The 22,493-nt window shown below is 42.6% G+C and overlaps 1 protein-coding gene across 1 annotated transcript; it reads left to right on the forward strand.

Moving 5' to 3' along the window:
* The first annotated feature begins 4,166 nt into the window (after positions 1–4,166).
* LOC147890223 (uncharacterized) lies at positions 4,167–6,354 on the forward strand. The gene is made up of 2 exons (XM_087391128.1): positions 4,167–6,134; positions 6,249–6,354. Exon 1 carries the CDS (start codon positions 4,879–4,881, stop codon positions 6,046–6,048), a length of 1,170 nt encoding a protein of 389 aa, XP_087247254.1. The 5' UTR covers positions 4,167–4,878; the 3' UTR covers positions 6,049–6,134; positions 6,249–6,354.
* Positions 6,355–22,493: the final 16,139 nt, after the last annotated feature.

Raw genomic sequence — 22,493 nt, forward strand, 5'->3', positions numbered from 1 at the left:
TCAATCAATTAATGGAATTGAAAGTAAATTGTAGACACACTTCATTTATTACACTACAAAAAGAAGGAAATAACCTAAAGCATGTTGTAATAAATTTTTTGTTCCAAGTGCAACCCTGATTCCAATGAAGGAAACACGTAGTGTAAAGTTCCAAGGAATGGAACCTACTCAGATGAAGTACTTTGAAATATCTAACAAAGAGCATATGTTTTGGGCACAATACAAACACACAAATACCACATAAATTACAAAAGCAATGAACTCTAAAAACAATTGAGACCTACAACAGTCTCAAAATACCTAAAATATTATTCTTTTATGATTTTCAAAAATTAACAAAATATAAGGATATTTTTACACAAAATAGTACTACAATGATGTTATTGAAACTTTGCAATTTATGTTCTATAGGTCCCAAGTAATCATCATTTAAAAAATAGATCCTTTGGTTGTATGCCATAACTTGTCAATAGCTCCTATCATGCAGATGTTCTAGTAAGTGTTTTTGGTTAGGAGTCTTATGTACAAGAAAATAATAACAAACTTAATTCTCAACATTTTGTTGAAATGTGCAATTGCCATTATATCCCAACATCTTTGTTGGTTCTAAAGATATTATTTCTAATGGTTACAGAATGCAAACTTATTACTATATTATGTTTGTTTTAAAAGTAAATTTTTAGTTTTGTGAAGAACCCCAAGACTTTTACCATTTTTTGATGGAGTCTTTCAAAATATGCAAAGCAAGGACAACTGTAACAACCCTATTTCAAATGCAATAGGGGTGTGTGTGTGTGTGTGTGTGTGTGTGTGTGTGTGCACATTTGTGCGTGCATGCAGATGTGCACATGCATATGTGTGTGTGTGTTTGTGCATGCATGTGCATGTGTGTGTATGTGTGCACATTTGCATGCACACATGCATGTGTGTGTGTGTGTAGGTACGTATGAGTATGTGTATGTGTATGAGTATATGTATGTGTATGAGCATGTGCATGTGCATGTGTATCTATATGCGTATCTATATGTTTTTATGTGTATGTGTATGTGTATGTGTATGTGTGTGTGTATGTGTACGTGTATATGTCTGTGTATGTGTACGTGTCTCTATATGTGTATTGTACGTGTGTGTGTGTGTGTATGTCTAGATAGAAGTATATATATGGAGAGAGAGAGAGAGAGAGTTGGGCGGGGGGGGAGAAGGGGAAAGGGGGATCATTTGCATACATGGATAGAATAAAGAATAAGAGCGCCTTGCAATGGATTAGAACAAGGGAAGCACATCTTTTTATTTTTGGGGGGTAGGATCTCTCACATGTTTATAATCTATATACCCTAGATTCTTAGACTTACATAACTTAAAAATGTAAAGGCTTGGCTCCCAAAAAGTTTTTGCCACAATGGAAGAAATATATCTTATTAGGTGAAAGCGTTGTTTCAGGTAAATGCAATGCACCTACTAATAGGAGGTAGTCCGTGGGTAAAACCCAATTGATGACCTTAATTGGTGCAAAAGTGCAATGTAAAAAGGTTGATAGTGTTCTTTTGTTCTAGCCTTGGGTTTCAATTTACCATGCATCTCACCAGCGTCACTTTCCTTTCATTCTCATCCTTGTTTTATGTATAAGGATTCTTGATTATTTATGTGGAAAACCCATCAATTATAACGAAAACCATGACCATGATGAAAGGTAACCTTGAGATTCACATAACTCTATAAAGAAGCATAAGGAAACAAAACATGGGGGCAAAGGTCCCCCTCAATAAACATGAGTCTATTTTATAATCTTGCTTCAGATTCTCAAAGACAAAAGATCACTTACACACACCCATCTCCACCCACTTGGAGTGCCTTCAAATATCCCTATAATTTTAAATTGCAATTCAGGCAACAACAACTATTCCCCTCCGTTATCTAGTTAATAAACATGTAGGCATGGGACCTCATTATGACCCAATATCCCTCTCTTTTAAGGCCATTTACACAAGGAGAATCCTTTTGCATCCCCAAACAAGTGGACAAATGAACATTCATGTTAGGATCCATTGCATGGAGGAGTCTTTGACTAACACACTGTACACACAAGTTTGTAGTTGATTGTAGACGTTCTCTATCTTCATTTGGCCTACTTGGAGAAATTCCATCCTTGATGATAAAGGGAAACTTACCGATGTTTTATACAGTTGTTGGTTGCTAGTGAGGGTGGTAGTGATACAACACATTTGGAAGTATAGAAATGCAATAGTGTTTCATAAAGGCCACATCTCTATCTCACTCCTGGATGAAGTCATATTGGGACTAAGGAGAGTCTTTAAGTATATTGGCAAATAACACGCAGTTCTCATCTATTATTCACTGAGGGATGATTGTCTCTTCACTTGGAGGTTGTAACTTTTATTTGTACCTCGTATTAAAGTTTGATCTTATTTACTGCAAAAAAAAACCACACTTAACACACACATAAATATCCATTGCGTGAAGCACTTTGTTAGCCCCATGTCCAATGCAAGCATCCCCTAGTCAAAATCTCAACATGTTGCGCATTAGAGGATAAGACTATCATTAAGAGGATAATATGTATTGTGAGACTTTCATTGAAGGCCTATTGCTTGAAACACGGCCTCTTGGGCCCACATGTCCAAATGTAATAAAACTATGGAGGGTTTGGCCATTGATTAAGAATGCATAATAGTCAATGCCATAGGGCTTAACCATCCAACTAGTGGTGGTGGGGTACTCAATCCTTGTCTTTGTGGATGTCTTTTAGTTGGGGAATAGTCATCCCTCATGCATATGAAGCAAGGCCCAAAGGTACAATGTGGTGGGTAATGGAGATGCTAATGTTGTTATAATTCATGGCCCAACATCACGCTTGTGGATCATGAAGGGCATAATGCATTTGAATGAGATGTATGGGTTAATAAGAGTAACCTTGACCTCGATCTTACATGAATGAGCTGTGCTCGCCAAAAAGGTTGTTTGGTGACTCTATATTATTTGGCAAAGGGTTGTGAACATTTAAGAGACTGTAAATGTATGCCCAAAAGCTACAAGCATTTGTTTACTTGACAGAGGGTTGTGATCATTTAAGAGGATGGGGTTTACTTGTTCACACATAACCTCCTAACCCAAAAGCTACAAGCATTTGTTTACTTGACAGAGGGTTGTGATCATTTAAGAGGATGGGGTTTACTTGTTCACACATAACCTCCTAACCCAAAAGCTACAAGTATTTGTAGCACAAGCCTACAAGGTTAGCAAAGCTCACCAATGATGTGGGACTAGGATTTGTCAAACACCCAATAGTAGCGTGCTTTGGATTTGCAAACATGATGTTTGCAAACTCCGTAGTTTTGAACTATTTTGGAATAATTTCTACAAATTTTGTGCGTGGGAATAGAATCGTTACAAGTTGCATACAAACTTTGGGCTCGCATGCATAGGTTTCTATAAGAGCACACTCATGTGTGGGGATGGCCTTATGCGAAAGTATAGGTTGGTGAGCAAATCGGAGCCTCTCTTTTCATGTGTCTCTAGCCGTTGCACACGGAGTGTGAGACAAGTGCCTATTTGCAAATGGAGGTCCTATTTTGTACGCTTAACATCAACATATTTATTGATATTAGAAGAGTTTGATGAAGGATCTATCTGGTAGATTCGATGTTGGGACAGATGAGGAGGAACGAAGCCTGAGATTAGACTCGGTCATTGCGAGTTTTGCAAATTTTGCCAGTCAAATAAAGGCAATTTCGGGCTTCGCCGATCAAAAAATGTCTCGCTAAAAGTCAAAAGTCAAATCCACATAGGTGAATTGTAGTCTGGTTAGAGCCAGTTCATACGGGAGGGGTGGTTTGCAAACCCACCCTGTCGCTATCAAGGCTGACGAGCAGCCAACGTGGGTTTCCCCTCCAAAACCTAGGCAAGGGATCTAGAAGGTTGAAATGCAAGAGTTTTAAACTTGGGTGCAACTACAATGCAAGCTACCACCTTGGAGTGAAGGTTGAACAAGCTCCTAGTGAGCAAGCTATGAGGTTGACCAAGATTGACATGATTACTAGCGTCATGATGTGATAATGTCTTTCTGTGTGTGTGTGTGTATATATATATATATATATATATATGTACACATATATACATCCAATGTAATGTGTATCTTGTGTGGTACGTCCAATGTGTGTGTGTGTATGTGGATCAGCTGCGTGTCGCCGTTTCGGTCCCCTGATACCCTGACACTGGATCTGCCCGCATTCGATTGTTTTTGTTGCAATCCATTCTTTTTGCGAGAATCGAGTAGATCGCAACATCCGGCGATTTTTGGCCCTGCTTCTGTTCAATCTCGGAGACGTGCCAACATGAAGATTGCATTCCGATTGCGTGAAGAACCGGCGCACGATCATGGGCAGGAAGAAGTTGGGATCAAAAAGCTGGCTTTTTAGCGAGCGCATCATGGGATTTTGCAAGCACGCAAGTGAGGAGGACCGGAGAGCGATTTCTCTGCTGGGCGTTGGGTAGTGATCGCCTTGGAAGCCTTGCTCTGTGGCATTTTTCTGACGCAGAGAGGAGGGCCGTCGCAGATGCTGAGGACCTCTGTGTTTTCTCTTCTGGGTTTGGGCTAGGGAGCGCTTTCAAGAACAAAAAAGAAAACTTGATTGTGCCACTTCGCTGCTCAATCGGTTTCTGAGGTCGATCGAGAGGAGCCCAACTTGTTTCGTGTTCAATTGCAAGCGGCAGACTTCGAAGCGGGGAATTTTGAGCTGATTGAGTAAATAAAACAACGCGGCTGTGCGCGAATTATGTGGGAGAGTAGACTTCACAAAGCTCTTGTGCTCCAATGAATTAGAGCTCCAGGAGCAACAGGGCTCGCACTGAGCCTGTTGCATGAGCATGAACCAGGAGGACGACCAAGACTGGGAGACTGGATTACCCGCTCCACAGGACCTGATGCCCCTCACACAAACTTTAATAACGCCTGATCTTGCGTCCGCCTTTAGTATCACCTTGGAACCAGCAATAAGCGCAGCAGAGGTACCGATTGCCTCAAAGAGCACATCTGGAGGCCTTCGTTGCCAGGGGAACTTTTTCTCTTCCTTAGATTCTTACCATACCACATCTGCGCAGGACAATCAAAGCTTGGCCGGAGGAGTTCCTTTTAGATCCGAAAAAGAGGCAGGCAATGGCGGACCTCCGGTAAGCTTCTCAGAGGGTGGGCATTTTGGCAAAGAACTGAGCCTTGACGCAGGCCTTTGGAATGTTGAAACTGACCAAAATTCTATCCACCAGCATCAGAGTTCAACTGCCTATGGGGACAGTATCCCTACCCCAAATGGCATGACCTATGCTCCGCTGGAGAAAAGGGCAGACAATGGCTACGGAAGTGGAGTTGGCGGAGCAGACAGCAGTGAATGTGGAGCTGGAGGCTCAGGCAAAAAACCGAGGAGGCGTTTAGATGTTGACTTTGAGGATGCGGATTCCAGTGCGTGTATGGATAATTCAAGCGAGGAGCCTGCAGCCAGAACACTGAAGCGACCTCGTCTTGTTTGGACACCTCAGCTACACAAGCGATTTGTTGATGCTGTAGCTCATCTTGGCATCAAGAATGCAGTGCCAAAGACTATTATGCAGCTCATGAATGTAGACGGTCTAACCAGGGAGAATGTTGCCAGCCATCTTCAGAAATACCGCTTATATCTGAAACGTATGCAAGGCCTTTCCTCAGAGGGTCCTTCTATTTCTGATCAGCTCTTTGCCTCCACTCCAGTACCCCCAAGCCTTGCCGCTTCAGCCCATTTCCTTTCTAATCATGGGGAGGATCTGTTCCCCCTTTTGATGCCTGTGCCAATGGCGGGTATAGGCCATGGTCACTTGGGCGCCCCACTGGGGCCTGCTGCACCTTACCCCAGCTTTGATCATCACATTTACAACTCCCTTGCCAGGTCATCTTCTCAAAGGTTGCCTCCTGGAGATCTGGAGTATGCCGTGGATAACCAAGGCAGGTCAGGTTCTCCCCAAAGACAAGTTCTCACGCTCTTTCCCACAAGCCACCATTGATTGACTTGGATTTTGTGTTATAATGTATAGTACAGTCTCACCCTAGATATTTCTGCGCTGCCCATCAGCTAGCGCTTCCAAAAACGGTAACAAGTTGTTTCCTCCTGAGAAATTTTGTGTTTTGTGTAAGTTCTACATCAGGTGGCCTGCATCGAAAGCATGCCACAGCCTTGTACTGAAATACTTGGTGATGTTAGCAGGGGATATACTCTTTGGGCATTTCAGATTGAGTGAGATAAGCATGGAGGTGATGGCTTGATTAATATAATCTCACCTCGAATATACATATTGTACTCTTCTGTTTCAGCGCTTGTGTCCTCAGAGCTTAGGACGTTTGTGATAAGTATCTGCGCTCATTAAGCAGCACATTCACTTGAGGCAGGAATGAAATGCTGTCATTTTAGGGCAATATAGTTCCAACTCATGTCTTTATTATAGATCATTACTTCTCACCCCAACTCGTTCCTGTAGATTGCATTGTTTTTTTTGCTGAGCATTTTGTCATCTAAGCTTAAGCCTTGCACGTGACGACCTTTGCTCTTTGCAATCCAACATACATAGCGAAGGGGTCCAGGTAAGCGTTTGTCCGAGTCTTTATTATTAGACAACCAAAAACAGGTTATTAGATCTTCCTTAGTTTTGTTGTATCGAAGAATTTGTTTTTGTGCTTCGGATCAAGTTTATGAGGATCATCCTTTTCACCCTACGTCAGCTGAGGATTGAGAGGAGTACTAACGTGTGTGTGGTCTCAAGTTGTTTGATTGTGTCTCTTTGCGGTAGTAAATCTAGGACCTTGGAAATAGATGATTATAATTTGTGTTGGATCCTTTGAAATAGGCTAAAGTTTCATGGGGTTATTCTAGACTAATCACTGGCTACATTACATTAGGGTAGTTCTCTCCTGGCTGGTTCACATGCTCGTGCAATAGCTTCAATGAGACGTGGCAGTCTTGCCTTTCAATGTACATAGAGTGTATCTCTAAGTGGCATGATTCTTGGTTGGGACCCAAAAGAATTAAGCTTGCTTGTGGCTAAATGATGCGTGATTAATTCTCAAATTTGTAGGCGTGGTCTATGTACTTGAAAGGGTAGTGTTATCTCTCTTTTTCCTATCTGATTGTTATAATCTAAGAAGAACAATGGAGAGCACTCAAATCTGTGCAGTTTCAGGATTTTCTTGGTATTTTTAGTTTCGTTGGTGACAGATATGAAAAGCAAAGTGGAAAATTGTAACCCCACTCAAATTCATGTACTGTATTGGGGTTAATCTTTTGTTCTTTCTCTCTTGTTGTTTGAATTGTTATAGAAGGCATAAGCACAAACTTAGTCTCTCTCTCGCTCTCTCTCGCTTAGTGGCTTCACGCATTCGGCTCATTGTATCTGGTTTTTTCAGTCTCATAGACACTCATCTTTCAAAGACTTTAAGAAACTTCTATGTGGGTGTGGATGCCTGCTCGGTTAGTAGCTCCACCCCTCTAGCTGCTTTCACAGTCTCATAGACCCATCGGTCTTGCGAAGACTTTAATAAATTTTCTTTCTTTCTCTCTTTCTCAGCGTCTACCTTGGCAGAGGCTCTTATGCACATTATGCGATATGCAAGAGGTTGAGATAGAGGAGCACTTCATCTTCAGGTGTCCCATCTATTATGAGATCCGCGGGCGTTTCTACTGCCTCTTCAGAGATAGTTATGGAGCCCTATCCCGATGCCTCTCCTATCCAGATCAAACTTGCTTGGCAGGCTTCATTCATGAGGTAGTTAGGCACCGCGAGAGGATACTTCGATCACGGAGACAGAAGCAGACTTCTTCCTTGGCAGACCCCTCCGAGAGCTCTATCACGGAGTTCTTTCAGCCAGATCTCCTGGACTTCCCCGAGACGAGACCTCGACATGATCGGGACTCAGAGCCAGTGAATTGACGGCTCAGACAGAGGGTAGACGCTCGGGGATATCGCCGCCATGTTCACCATCGGAGCCCGTCCAACAGGGGTTACTGTAGCCCTTGTTAGGTGTAGAGCTATGACCAGGAGTCGTCACAGGACCGCACCCTCAAGTGGCCGACAGCACTCTATCTCCGATTTCTTGCCTCCAGTGCCTCATCCACCTCTGATGTCCAGATGATGATGATGTGACTGATTTGTAGCTTGATCACGGACATGACTATGTTGTACTTAGTACTTTGAACTATCATTTGGCATTATTTTTACATTATGCATTGGTGTCGATGCTCGTTTAGTAGCTCCACCCTCATAGCTTGTTTGTACCATGGTTTCACAGTCTCATAGATCCATCGGTCTTCCGAATACTTTAATAAACTTTCTTTCTTTCTTTCTTTCTCGCTACACAAATGTTTCTTGATAGGGGAGCTAGGGGTTAAGGCATAGATACCCTACCCCAGCCTATTCGCTGAAATAGGTGTGATACCTCTGGAAGGGGGAAGCATTATGTCAATTCATGGCTTACCTCAACAAAGTTGGAAAGATGGACACAGTAGGATACCATATGAGGCGACAGAATCTACATGACTTGTCAATTCGTGGCTTACCTCAACAAAGTTGGGAAGATAGACGCCAGGGGGATGCCACATAAGGCAATTGGAAGCCACTTGGAAAACTGTTTGAGTTTTTCTACATCTGTTGGCTGGAAATGATGCACATCATCATCATGAGAGCAGGACTGTTTTTCTTGATACCTAGCTCTCTGGCAGTGGTAATGCCAACACCCAATGCAGCCAGCCAGTCCATGCGCCAATGATTGAAGAATTAGTGAGCCTATACCAACCACTATTTCGAAACTCATAGTTGTAGCCATAACATTTACCAGAAGCTCTCCCTACCTCAAATTTGATCCTTTCCATATCTTTTTAATTGCATTTGGTGGCCTTCCTTGCCTTTGTGCTTCTTAGTAGCTGCAGCTGGCTTTTGTAGCTATCATTGCATAATGGAACCAGGTTGATCTTGTCCCTCAGAGCTAGTAGTGTAGCTTATAAGGTCCTTTTATGGCAACTTGAAAATTTGACCATCTTGAAAATTCAACGAAAACATTGTGTAAATGAGGAAACACAACATTTGCTCACGTACCATTCATGGAGTGGAGTTTAGAAGAATTAACAATTTAGACTAGCTACTTTAAATATTTAAATGCTATTCCATTCAAAGAAGCATGGATGATTTTTTCAAGTTGGTTAGAAAATATTTTATATTATTGTAGAAAGTTTGTATGCCCTAATAAAACTAAAATATTCACCAAGATGTGAAAATTTTATGCAAAAAAAACTAAAGTTTCACCAGGGTATACATCTTTTACTTCAAAATTCAAGTGAACTAATAAAACTAGCTCAATAAACTTTTGCTAGGATTTTATATTAATATGTAAGTATAGCTTTGATAAAAACATCCATGCAAATAAGAAATTGACTTTGGACTTTCTTAGAAAATTCTAGTGCCCAAAGCACATTCTAAAGAATGTATAGAGTGAGCCCTTTGATACGTAGAAAATGGTCACGAAGCCAGGCTTAATAGAGTACACCTAAAATAACCAGCTCTTAAGCTTCTATACCCATCCTAGGTTAGAAATTAAATGAAATCCCATTGGTAGGGGGATGAGGGAACAGATCTCAGCATCAAAGGACAAAGCATCAACTAGGGTTTGCACTTTTGGAGATGTCTTAGGAGCTTAATAATAATTCTATAGACTAAGGGGCTTTGGAAGAAGCTAGTCAATCCACACCATGGTTGGATTCTTGCTGTAATTTGGGATTCTCCACCTCTGTTCCCGAGCACTCCTACATCTGCTCCACCTCCCCTTCCAAAAGTCATCGGAATCCTGCACTTGTGTACACCTTGCACCTTCTCTTGCTCACACCCTCTCTCTAGACCTCATTTGTGAGGGTGATAATTGCCATGGTTAATCAAATCGAAAGAAAGCAAAAAGCATACAATTGCCATGGTTAGCCAAAATCCAAACAAAGGAAAAAGCATAGTAATGTAAGAAACAAGCTGCTAAACTAAGCCAGTTGTTTCTTCCAAGATATGGGGCCTGATTTAATAAAGATATTGACTACCTGTTAGTCAACAAGAGCTAAATTAAGCCAATCGATTCTTCCACGATGTGGTGTTTGATAATTGATTTAATAAAGATAGTGATTACCTGTTAGTCAACAAGGGCTACATAGGAAACTTAAGCTTAGGTCAATGATTTTATACCATGTTAAAAGTCTTGCCCTCATATGCATCAATTTTTGTGTTGGATTAGGGTTGGTCACCATCCCACCTGTGAGCCCTGAATGAGGAGTGCATTGAGGGGTGGACCATAGGACAATAGAATTATGTTTGGGGCTGCCACATGGACAACAAACAGGCTGCCATGTGGGCAGCACAAAGAGGAGAATACCTGAAGGTTTGAGGTCTGCATGGAGGGCAGCAATGGTACGGAACAGCCGCGTGGCTGCCAACAACTGGCAGTGAGAAAACAGGTTGCAACAGCCGCAATGACATCAGCCGATGTACGGGGATTGCATCAGCCTGTACGGACCTGTTCGGAGCTATTCCAGGGCTTGGGAAAGGCATGGCAGGAGGTGGAACAGTGGTGCCCTGTCTGGAATGAGTTTGGGACTGTTATGTGGCCTGAAGGAATGTGAGTTAGGGCTGGACAGGCCTGGGCCAGTGGCAGCCTGCCATGTGGCCAGGCTGGGCCATCCAGCCCTCAGTATGAGTGCTCCCCAAGGGGGTTTTACAGACTAGAAGGGGGCTGCTGGTCGGCAAGTTTGCCCTTACTGGGTCGGCCAGTTCAAGGGGGCCTAGGGCCCTATTAAAGGGGGCCCTTGGGGTCTCCATAATCATCACTTGGAGCAGCGTTCAGAGAGCAGCAAGGAGCAGCAGACCAGCAACTTTTGGGCCTACATCCAAGAGGAAAAAAGTGGGCTGAAGGGCTACAGACTAAGCTCGAGGAAGCTGCCCACCTAGGCCAATTACCCGGGCAGTAAGGTGGAGGGATCACTGGACATTAGCTCGGAGGAGCATGCGGGCTCAAAGGTCTAGAGGAGCCAAGGTGATAGTAAGGATTCAGGACCACGGTTTGGTGGGACTCAGTCCTCTTGTCTATTGTATCCATTATTGGATGGAAATATAGTTTTGTTGGTGATACACACAATTAAGTAGGCATTTCATTTCTAACATGGTATTAGAGCCTTGACGGAAGCTCACAGGAACTGCAGCTTAAAGGCGGACCTTACTCAAGAACGACCTTGATTCATTGCTCGAGGGAATCGACTTCAATGACTGAAGGATTGTATCCAGGCGGGAGGATTGTACTCAAACGGGAGGCTCAAGTTCAGGTAGGTGTACGACACCCCATTCAGTTCATTGTCATGGCCAACAGATATCAGATCTCTAACTTTGGAGCCACGGGGCAAAGCTCGATGGGACCAATTATCCATTGTGCAAAATGAAGGCTAGAGCCACTTAGTGTTGATAAAGTTGTGGGAATTGCGACGGTGAGAGACCTGATGCCTCAAGTCACCAAGACTACTCTAACTACAATAGTTGTACTGACATCAGCAGGCCCTATCTTAGTGAGAGCATGGCAGATCTGTGATGCGGAGGCCTTGGCTATCATTGTGGGTACCACGGCAGATGCGGTGCTTCCCCACATACAGCCAGTGAACATTTATTCGAGGCGTGGAACACGTTGAGGGGTATGTATGAGCTCAACGAGGCGAGGATCTTGAACCTCGAGACAGCGGAGCTGTATGGCATGAGCATGGATGAAGGGGCGTCAGTTTAGGATCATATCACCAAGATGAAGGTGGTGCGGGATCAGCTAGTGGTAGTTGGTCAAAGGACAAGCTCAACTAGGGTGGCAAGACTATTGCCAGGAATGCTCCCTCGGAGCTATAGTAGTTTTGTGACTACGATGATTGTAGGGTAGAGGGAGGCGCCGTACATTGCTGCTGCAACAAGAAGCTCGGGAAACGAAGTATGATGGAATGGATGATAAAGCCCTAGTAGCTCAGGACATGAGCAAAGGCAAGGGCAAGGGTAAGCCTGGCAAAGGCAAGGCCAAGAAATCTAACGACAGAGCGGACTCTTAAGATGAAGAGAACAAGAAGAGGAGGAAGAAGCTTCTACTGTGATTGCAAGAAACGGCGTTTCGGCCGTCAGAAACGGAAACGAAAACAGAAATGGAAACGGAAACAGAAACAGCCGAAACGGCATTTCTATTTTCTTGATTTTTGGGGAAACCCTAATTGCGGGTTTTTGCGCCTACCTCTACCCGCGTGCTGCAGCCTGCTATACCCTCCACTCTCCTCTACCCTCCTCTATCCTACTCTCCACTCTTATGGTCTAGGTAGTTTGGATTTATGCTTGGAGTATAATGTCTCGGGTATGCTATTTGGTTGCAGACCTAGCTAGACGGAGGAATGGGTTGAAACAGACCCTGAGAGCATGGTGCCTGGAAGACTTTGGTTTGTTCACCCATCATGGGGGGGGATAGTTGGAGGATACTAGTACCTAGAGTGCTCGAGTTCGAAGGTAGGTTCGTGACTGAAGGAGGTGGTGCCATCAGGTGCTACCAAGGATGGACCTATGTACCAAACTCATGTGCTTACACAGAACCGGACCTAGCAGAGCAGGAGCCATTGGATGAAAAGCCAAAAGTTGACATCGACACCAAATGGTTCCAGAGGGCTACGATATGGGAGGTACTGGATCATCTTCATCGATGGATTGGGATTCGGGCCAAGATGGGTCAATGTGCAGGGGTGTTGGATTAGGGTTGGTCATCTCCCCACCACCTGTGAGCCCCCAAATGCAGAGTGCATCGGGGGGGTGGACCATGAGACAATAGAATTAGGTTTGGGGCTGCCACACGGACAGCAAACAGGCTGCCATGTGGGCAGCACAAAGAGGAGGATACCTGGAGGTTTGAGGCCTGCATGGAGGGCAGCAATGGTACGGAACAACCACGTGGCTGCCAACAGCTAGGAGGACTAAATCTATGTGGGAAAATAGGGTGCAACAGCTGTGATGGCATCAGCAGATGCACGGTGATTGCGTCAGCCTGTACAGACCCGCTCGGAGATATTCCAAGGCCTGGAAGAGGCGGGAACAGTGGCAGCAGGTAGGCGCCCTATCTGGAATGAGTTTGGGCCTGTTATGTGGCAGGCAGGTTAGGGCTGGGCACAGCCAGCCCTTAGTTTGAGTGCGCCCCAAGGGGGTTTTATAGACTAGAAGTGGGTCAGCCAGTAGGGGGCTGCTGGTGGGCCAATTTGCCCCTACTGGGTAGGCGAGTTTGAGGGGGCCTACATCCCTATAAGAGGGGGCCCTTGGGGCGTCCATAATCATCACCTAGAGCAGCTTTCAGAGAGCAGCAAGGAGCATCAGACCAGCAACATTTGGGCCTACATTCAGGAGGAGCAAAGTGGGCTGGAGGGCTGTATACTAATCTTGGAGAAGCTGCCCACCTAGGTGGAGGGATCGCTGGATAGAGAGAATACATAAGTTCAGAGGAGCACGCGGGCTTGGGGATCTAGAGGAGCCAAGGTGATAGTAGAACAACTTTTGGTAAGGACTGAGGACCACAGTTTGGCGGGACTCAAGCCTCTTGTCTATTGTATCCAATTTTGGACGGAAACATACTTTTGTTGGTGCTATATGTCTCTTGGATCTTTGTCTATTTACTGGCTTGCACACTCAATTATGGTTGTGAAGTACACAATTTTGATTCCGTAGTTAAACACTCCGTGTGGAATTCCTGGGGATGCTCTATCAGTCTTCCGCAGTGGGATAAGCTTTGTAGGGATTCATTTCTAACTCTTATGTTGGAAGACAACCACATTCCACTTGAGTCTTGATTATGGCCAACTATGTGTATACATTGTATATCGGCTCTACAGGCTAGGGTATATGCCTTGGGTGTGGCCAATGGGTTTTAACATTTGGAAGATATAAAGGTTACGATGGGTACCAATGGAAATGAAATTAGATTGGTTTGGAGGCTCTTATAAAACAAAACCTTAGAAGTTTCAATGTCAATACTTAGAGATTGTCTAGACCTAAGGCAATGGTTAAATCGGCATGTGATCTTGATATGTAAAAATTCAGAGTAAATGTGAGGTGCCAAGTCATAGAAATCAAGAATTCCCCATCAATTCAAAATTGGAGAAGAATGAAATTTCTTTATTTCAAAATGAATCTTTTACAAGAGGAAACACTTCTGCAAGGGAGAGGGGGAACCTTGTCACTCCCGTGCTCCACCTTCAGTATCTCAATCTCAATCTCAATCACAATCGGTTTCGTCTAACTAGATATCTTCCAAATCACCTCGAATCCACACATTAACCTTTCCTCCAAAAGCTGAGAGGTGAGAAAACTATTCTTGTTTGAGAAATTGGCCTCTTCCCCAAACGAAAATCTGCTTTTCTCAATCTGGAAGGTAAGAGAACGTTAGAATATGAAGCCAAGTTGAGTTAGTTTGGTGTGTTCTAGTGTGAGTTCTAGTCTATTGTGTCCTATGGATGCCACGTTTCATATTGGGAATTATCCCATATGCATAGCTGTTCATATGTGTGTGTGTGCTCTTATATAAGAGTTGTACTTGTCTAGTGTCAAATCAATCAAGTATCAAGGTACAAGCTCTTTGGTCTACATGTGAGTATCACTTCCTCTCTCCCTAGCCTACCCTGTCTCTCTCTCTCTCCCTCTCCACCATGTGCCTTCATGTGGTATCCCTTCCTACCTTCCCCTTCTTCTCACTCTACCTAGAGGATGAGAGAAGCCCGCAAATGGAAGCTCCCCCTCTTCTTAAAGGTAGAGCTCCCTTACAATCCTTAGCCTCACCTCGGGAGCTGATTTGGAGCTGATCTACCTTGCCATCAACTACCCCTTCTTCAGCCCGAAATGCCTCGCCATCAGCCAATCCTTAGCCTCACCATTGTTTGGAGCTTTTGGAGGAGGTGATCTACATCGACCTTCAGCCCGGATCTATGCCTCACATTCAATCGCTCCTTCAGCAGCTGCAAATCAGCTGTACAGCCGTACGGACTGGTGTGCTGTACAAGTCTGCCTGCTGGTCCGCTGTACATGCCCGTACCAGCCGCTGCATCTGCCCATACTGCCCGCACAGCTACTGTACGATCTGCCCTACGATTGGCCATACGATCTGCCGTACAACCTGACCCGCCTGCCGTACATCTGTCTGTACGTACGGATTGCCCAACTGCCCGTGCTGCTGCATCCATACGAGCCTGCGTCTACGTCGGGATGCACGCCAAAAATCTGCACTTGATTCCGCCATAGATTGCCCTGCTACTGTTTTCATTCGGGCTCCCGTTGGTGTCACGAAGTTGATTTGAGCTGCCCACAATTTGCTTCTCCAACTGGGCATCTTTCTTGAGCATCATTGAAACTTCCAACATATGGGAGCGGTTGTACGGTATGGAGAGCTGTATGGGAGAGAGAGCTGTACAGTGCTGCTAATGGCTGTACGGACGGGGGGAGAGAGAGAGAGAGGCAAGATAACTTCGTTTATAGCATGAAAAGAGTGCTAACTAGAGGTGTTTGTGAGGATGAAATGGAACAATCACAGTGCAGCAAGGGGGCCCTATTTATAAGGGAATCCCTGGCAGAATTGACCAACCAGCCAGCCGACTGACTTGACTTGACTAACCGATTGACCCAACAAGATCTGGTCAGATTGAGGGACATCTTTTGGAAATACACCTGCATACTCTACGTACTCCAGCTTTTGTTCTTCTCTTTTGAAGGTTTGTTTTCTAAATTAAAAAAAAAAAAACCATATCAGCTCAGCTCCTTTCCTAGCTGCTTTCTTAAATTGCATAGCTGATATCTCTTTTTTAGTACAAGAAATTTCTCATCCACATATATCTTTCTATATTTCCTCTTGACGTTTGACTCTAATAACCCGATTTTCACAATTGATTACAGCTCAAACTCTAGTAAGCCAATCTATGCTAATGATGCATTGTATTTACCCAAGTCCAAAGTCTGAAATTCATTTTCACTTGGGACTTCTCCTAATTGGAAACCAAGGCTCTTTACTGCTCCCCTTGTACTTTCTCTTGCCACTAGCTATCTCTATAGGTCTGTTAGGGGATTCAACAAGATTCAGTTTCAAATTGTTTACTACTCATGGGGATAGGAAACATTGGCTACTACTAGAATCAATCGAATATTTATAATACTTCCCTTGGATCATTTCATCATAATAACCGAAGCTTGAGTATGGGCCTTTCCCGAATCTATAGCAACAAAAGTTTGCATAGATAAACAAGCATATTTACCTTCAATAAAGTCTTCAGTTGTCGCAGCCTTTGCCTCGGCTTTAGGATGGATCACCTTGTTGGTGTGCACTTGTGTCCCTACTTCCCGCATCGATAACAAAGTCCCATCCTCTATGTCACTCTTAGAATTCAGGATCCAAAGTTCTCCAATCCACCTTATTGACTCCACTCCTTATTTTTTGGATCATCTCATGGAGGTTGACCTTGTTGCTGATTCTGAGGCTGATTGGAAGAGCGTCAATAATTCTGAAATTGCTCAGATGTATCCCTATTTTGAGGCTGAAAATTTGTGATTCGCTGTGACAACCTCTCCTTAAGCAAATGTTACCTTGTCTCCTTATATTTGTAGATTTAAAAAAATTTACTCCCTCCAAATCTTTGGGTTCTTATGTTTTGATTTTGTAGACTATGCATCTGTTCATAATTTTGTAGAGTATGCATCTATTCATAATTTTCAGCCTTTTTATCTGCAACATAAAGTTTAATGGAGAACTACCTTTTTACCAAAAACTGAATTCGAGCATTCAATCTTCCATTATTTGTCCAAGATGCATCATCCAATTCGGGTGCGTCCACTGTCATTCCTCAGCGCTCGCGAATTCAACTCCATAAAGAGCATATTTTTATTCATCTTAAAGTCAGGAGGAAAATACCTTTCTTCTGCATACTTTTTTAATATCGATCATGTGATTAGATCTTGTGTTGATTCTCTGCTCACTACTGTGACCTTGCCCCACTCAAGCTTCGCTTGTCCTTTTACATGAGAATTGCCACTTCATCAAATTCTCTCAAAGCAAAATAGCCTTCAAGCTTCTCTGTTCAAGCTTCTGTGTCCTCTATTGTCTTACCAATACCATCAAATTCAGAAAGCTTTGCCCTTTGAAAACCTGCTTCAAGGCTGTACCTGCAGGGTCTTCTGTTTCTAAAGAATTTCTTTTTCGGTCTTGTCCATTGGGGTATCTCTCATAAGCACTTCGATCATCCAAGCCGGACTTCGAACTTGTGAAGGAGTGCGACAACGCATGTGCAATTCTGCTCTAATCAGAAATCCAAATTGGTTCATCATACTCATATTCCTCATCTGCCCTCCTATCATATCATTCCACCTTGGAATGCTCTTCCCACAATTCCTTTTTATTTTTTGGATTTGTCCCCTAACCCCTAAGAACAATATTCTGATGTGCCACCTTCTTGACAGGGGATCCGAGTTCTTGCACCCTCTTTGCCAATCTTTCTTCTCATCTTGCAACACCTTAAGAGTGTTTGATTGGTCCTCATGTAGCTTCATCATATGTCAAACATCAATATTCTCTTGGTATTCCATATTTTAGATTTTTATGTTTTCCTAAAATTGGAAAGACTAAATTTCAAAATCTATATCCTCCTTAGAAGACCTGTTTCAAAAGACCAAACCTTTGACAAAATCCAAAATCAGAATTACGATTTTTTGCAAGATCTGAAGTCTTGTTCTGAAATTCATCCTCCTTTAACAGTTGAAACCTTGCTCTTATATGACTTATGAGAATTCGCACAAAAGATCAATTTGAAATTGGATAAGAATGAAATTTCTTATTTTCAAATGAATATTTTACAAAAGGAAAGAGAGAAGCATCGCTTCACCACCCTCGTGCTCGACCTCCAGTATCTGTATCTCAATCTCAATCTCAATCGGATTCTTATGTCTGGATCTCTTCCAAATTGTCTCAAAATCCATTGGGCAATCTTTCTTCCAAAGTTGAGAGGTGAGAAAACTGTTCCTTATATAAAAACTGGCGAGGGAGGAGGGAGGTGGAGGAGCTGCCAATAGCCTGGCAGCCAATCACAGCATTTAGGTCTGCATCAACAAGGGTAGGGGCTGCTCCATGGGCAACACAGTCAGTCTGGCAATTCTCCCCCACAGTAGGTCATCAGTAGGTCATTGTCAGCAGCATAGACACCACAAAACGTATTTCAGGCAGTCGAAATGTTTATAACCTTATCTGCCCGAAACGTTGAGAAACATGTCTGCCTGAAACTAGAGTGAAAAATAAGAGGGGGACAAAATTATGGCAGTGTAGAGTCACAAATATTAGCCCATGCTACCACTTTAGGGCTTCAATGGTGTAAATATACTTCAAACTTCATGGACTGATTTTAATAAGATAGAATTTGAAAATTTTGACTTTATGAATGGCTCCAGATGACTTGTGCTGATCTATTTGATTACCTAGAAGGCTAAAATCAGAGCACGTATGGGAACTAGTGTTAATTTTGGGGCAATTTATCAAAATTTATGCTCTAAATAGTAGCACAACAGGGTGAAAAATAAGAGGGGGATGCAATTATGGAAGTGTAAGTCATTGGGTGTATCTTTTCACATTGTAGAGTCACAAATGTTAGCCACTATTACGGCTTGAATGGTGTTAAGTATAGTTAAAACTTCATGGACTGGTTTTAAGAAGATAGAAATTGGAAATTTTGACTTTATAAATGGCTCCAGATGCCTTGTGCTGATCGATTTGAGTACCTAGAGGGCAAAAAGGTCTATCATAATTTAAGCTCTAAATAATTGCCCAGCCAACCTGGAGACAATCATACTCGTTTTATGTAGCCTTAGTGGAAACAATCATACTCAGCTGTAAGCATTTGCTAGATTATTTACTAACATTTTTCTCAAACAACAAAAAACAAGGAGGAAGGAGAAAATATTAGAAGGAAATCTAGTCTGCTAGAAGGAGAAAGTATCCAATATGTCTCTCAAAGCAGCCCATATCTCCGGAGTAAGATGATTTGGCTATTGTATACGTTTTGATTCTTCAATCATTGGAGAAAATAGCTATAAGTGCAAACTTGTCTACTCCTATCTTTCCGTCGAATCACGGGCACAGGCACAAGGATTGTCCTCCCAGCCAACCTCGGTGGTAGTAAGTTCTCTCTTCTTCACAATCGTTCCATTGAAGTTCTTGCTTAAGTCCCAAAATTCCCTAGATGGATCTAGTATGCCACATGTCTTCGTTTTAGGGTCCCTCCTTAATGCATCATTTACCCCTCTCTTGGGGTATCATTAAAACCATTTGCCCCTTGGCACATTTCATGCATTTAGTTCCCTTAGCCTTGGATCCACCTAGTCTAGTGCCATGTCACCCTCACCAAGGACCTTGACCATGATTCCTTTTTTATCATTTACATGAAGCCCAAACAAATGTGATACAAAGATTGATCCTTTAAAAGAAAATTGTTGAAAGAAAATTCCGAAATAGTATCACCATTGATTGATATGACCTCAGATAAAGTACCTTTTATATGGAGACAAATCAACATGAAAGTTTTAACACTCCCTACCTATTGCGTACGCAACAACTTCAAAACAAAATTTAATCATAAATCTCTCCAAAAAACTCCTTAACAAAAAAAAACAATCTATTACAAATTTCTCTCTCAACCTCAAAACCACTAAAACCTGCCTACCTATTACGTACACAACTTCAAAACAAAATTTAATCATAAATCTCTCCAAAAAACTCTTCTCACGACACTTTATTACAAATTTCTCTCTCAATCTCAAAACCTCCCTACCTATTGCGTATGCAATAACTTCAAAACAAAATTTAATCATAAATCTTTTCAAAAAACTCTTCTCACGACACTTTATTAATATAAGAAAAAACAAGATGTGGTCTCAGGACCGGTGTTAAAAATAGTTGATCCCCAGAAACCGTTTTTCCTTGAAACCGATGCAAGTGGCATTGCTTTAGGAGCAGTTCTCCTCCAAGAGGGAAGGTCAGTAGCCTTTGAAAGCAAGAAGCTCTCCTCCTCAACGAAATTGGCCAACTCATGAATTAGAGTTGTATGCTGTTGTCCATGCTCAAAAAACGTGGAGACATTATTTGTATGGGTCAGAGTTTTATGTTGATGTTGATCATGATACTTTGAAACATTTTTGTAAACAACCTGACTTGAGAGGCTTCCAAGCTAGGTGGGCAGAACTCATGTAGGAGTTTAATTTGACGATTTGGTACCGAAGAGGGAAGGATAATAAAGTTGCTGATGCGTTGTCATGCATTATGCATAATATGAGTTTCATGGTATTAGAGAGTGCTCTAATGACCGAGATTAGAGAAACTCAAATGGTGGACGAGTTCGTCCAGAGCCTTTGGCCTAAGGCTCATGTATTCAAACCTGGGGAAAAGGATGACCTGGCATCCAGAAAAGGCCAAACTTATGCAAGATATGCCATAAGGGATGGTATGCTGAAAAGAAATGGCAAGGTAGTAGTATCTAATCAGAATGATCTCAGGCAGAGAGTCATTCAACAATGCCATGATAGCCCATGTGCAGGACATCCAGGAGTCGAGAAGACATATGATCTCGTGAAGTGAGATTTCTTTTGGCCAAAGATGAAAAAGCATATTCATGAATATGTGACACGTTTTTCATGTCAGGTAAGTAAGACAGAGCGGGTGAAGCCACCCGGACTTTTACAACCCTTGGAAATACCACTAGGTAGGTGGGAGAGCATTTCCATGGACTTTTTTGTAGGTCTGCCTATGACACAAGGGGGATATGATTCTATCCTTGTGGTGGTTGATCGTCTTACCGAGATGGCTCACTTCATTCCAACTAGGGAGTTAGTTAGTGCCCCGCAAGTGGTGGATTTATTTATTAGGCATATATTTTGTTTACATGGATTACCCAAATCCATAGTGTCAGACAGAGATATCAAATTTACCGGTCATTTTTAGACTACGGTATTTGAGACACTAAGGACTGAGTTGGGAATGAGTAGTGAAGATCATCCCGAAACAGATGGTCAGACGGAAAGAATCAACCAAATTTTAGAGGATATGCTTAGAGCATATGTGTCATTGAGGCAACATACATGGGACAAGTGGTTGCCATTGCTAGAATTTGCCTACAATGATAGAAAACATTCCTCTACAGGGTTCAGCCCGTTTGAGCTGAACTATGGTTATAGACCAGCGAATCCAACTACAGTTGGAGTACCTCAGAAAGTGCCTAGTGCCACGAACTTTGTGGTTTAGATACGGGAGATGCTAGCACTTGCGAGAGCTAACATCCACGAATCTATGGATAGAGCTAAGACATATGCGGATGAAAACCAATCCGCTAGAGAATTTAAGGAAGGAGAAAAGGTTTTTCTCAGAGTCCCTTCGCACTCTAAGTCTTTGACTGTAGGAGAGTGTGTTAAATTATCACCTCGATATTGTGAGCCATGGTTAATTCTGAAAAGAATAGGCAAGGTAGCCTATAAATTAGAATTGTCACAGGGTTGTAAGGTGCACCCAGTGTTTCATGTTTCTCGTTTAAAGAAATTTATGCATACAGGTGACTCACTAATCCAGGGTGTTGCTTTGTTTCAGGAGATAGAGGATAATGCAAGATGTAAACCTACAGGAATCTTGGACCGAGGAACAAAGCAAGTATGCAATCGGAAGATACCCACAGTGTTGTTTGCATGGCATGGTTTACCTCTATCAGAAGCTACCTGGAAATCTGTATACCAGTTACGGAGAGTATTCCCAGACTTTATCATCGAGGACGCTGATGCCTGAAGAGGGAAGGAATCCCAAGAATGATCGCAAAAAGCGGTCAAACTCTGAGGGATTGGCCAAGTCAGTATCGCAGCCACTTTATCCATTTCTACCCCCTCAGGAGTAATCGTGAATCCTAAATATTCAAGTCTTACCATACACAGTATAGTTTTCTTTTTATTTACATAAAGACTGGCTTTCCTCAAAGTATTGAACACTATTCTTAAGTGTTCGTGATGCTCAGTAATACTTTTACTGAATACCAAAATATCATCAATAAAGTGTACTATAAACTTTCTAATATACGGACGTAGTAAATCATTCATAAGCACGACGAATGTAGCTGGAGCATTGGTAAGTCCAAAGGGCATTACCAAAAACTCATAATGTCCAAACGTGCTTCTAAAAGCGGTTTTATACACATCCTCGGCTCTAATACAAATCTGATGGTAGCCACATTTAAGATCTATCTTACTGAAAATTATGGCCCCATGTAATGCATCTAGCAAATCATCAATCCGAGCCATCGGATACATGTGCTTCATCGTGATATTATTCAATGCTCTGTAATCTATACAGAGGCGAAAAGTATCATCTTTCTTCTTCTTTAATA

The sequence above is a fragment of the Dipteris shenzhenensis genome, chromosome 19, assembly GCF_047967505.1.
Source record: "Dipteris shenzhenensis isolate YYH24624 ecotype China chromosome 19, Dip_SZ_1.0, whole genome shotgun sequence".
Taxonomy (NCBI): domain Eukaryota; kingdom Viridiplantae; phylum Streptophyta; class Polypodiopsida; order Gleicheniales; family Dipteridaceae; genus Dipteris; species Dipteris shenzhenensis.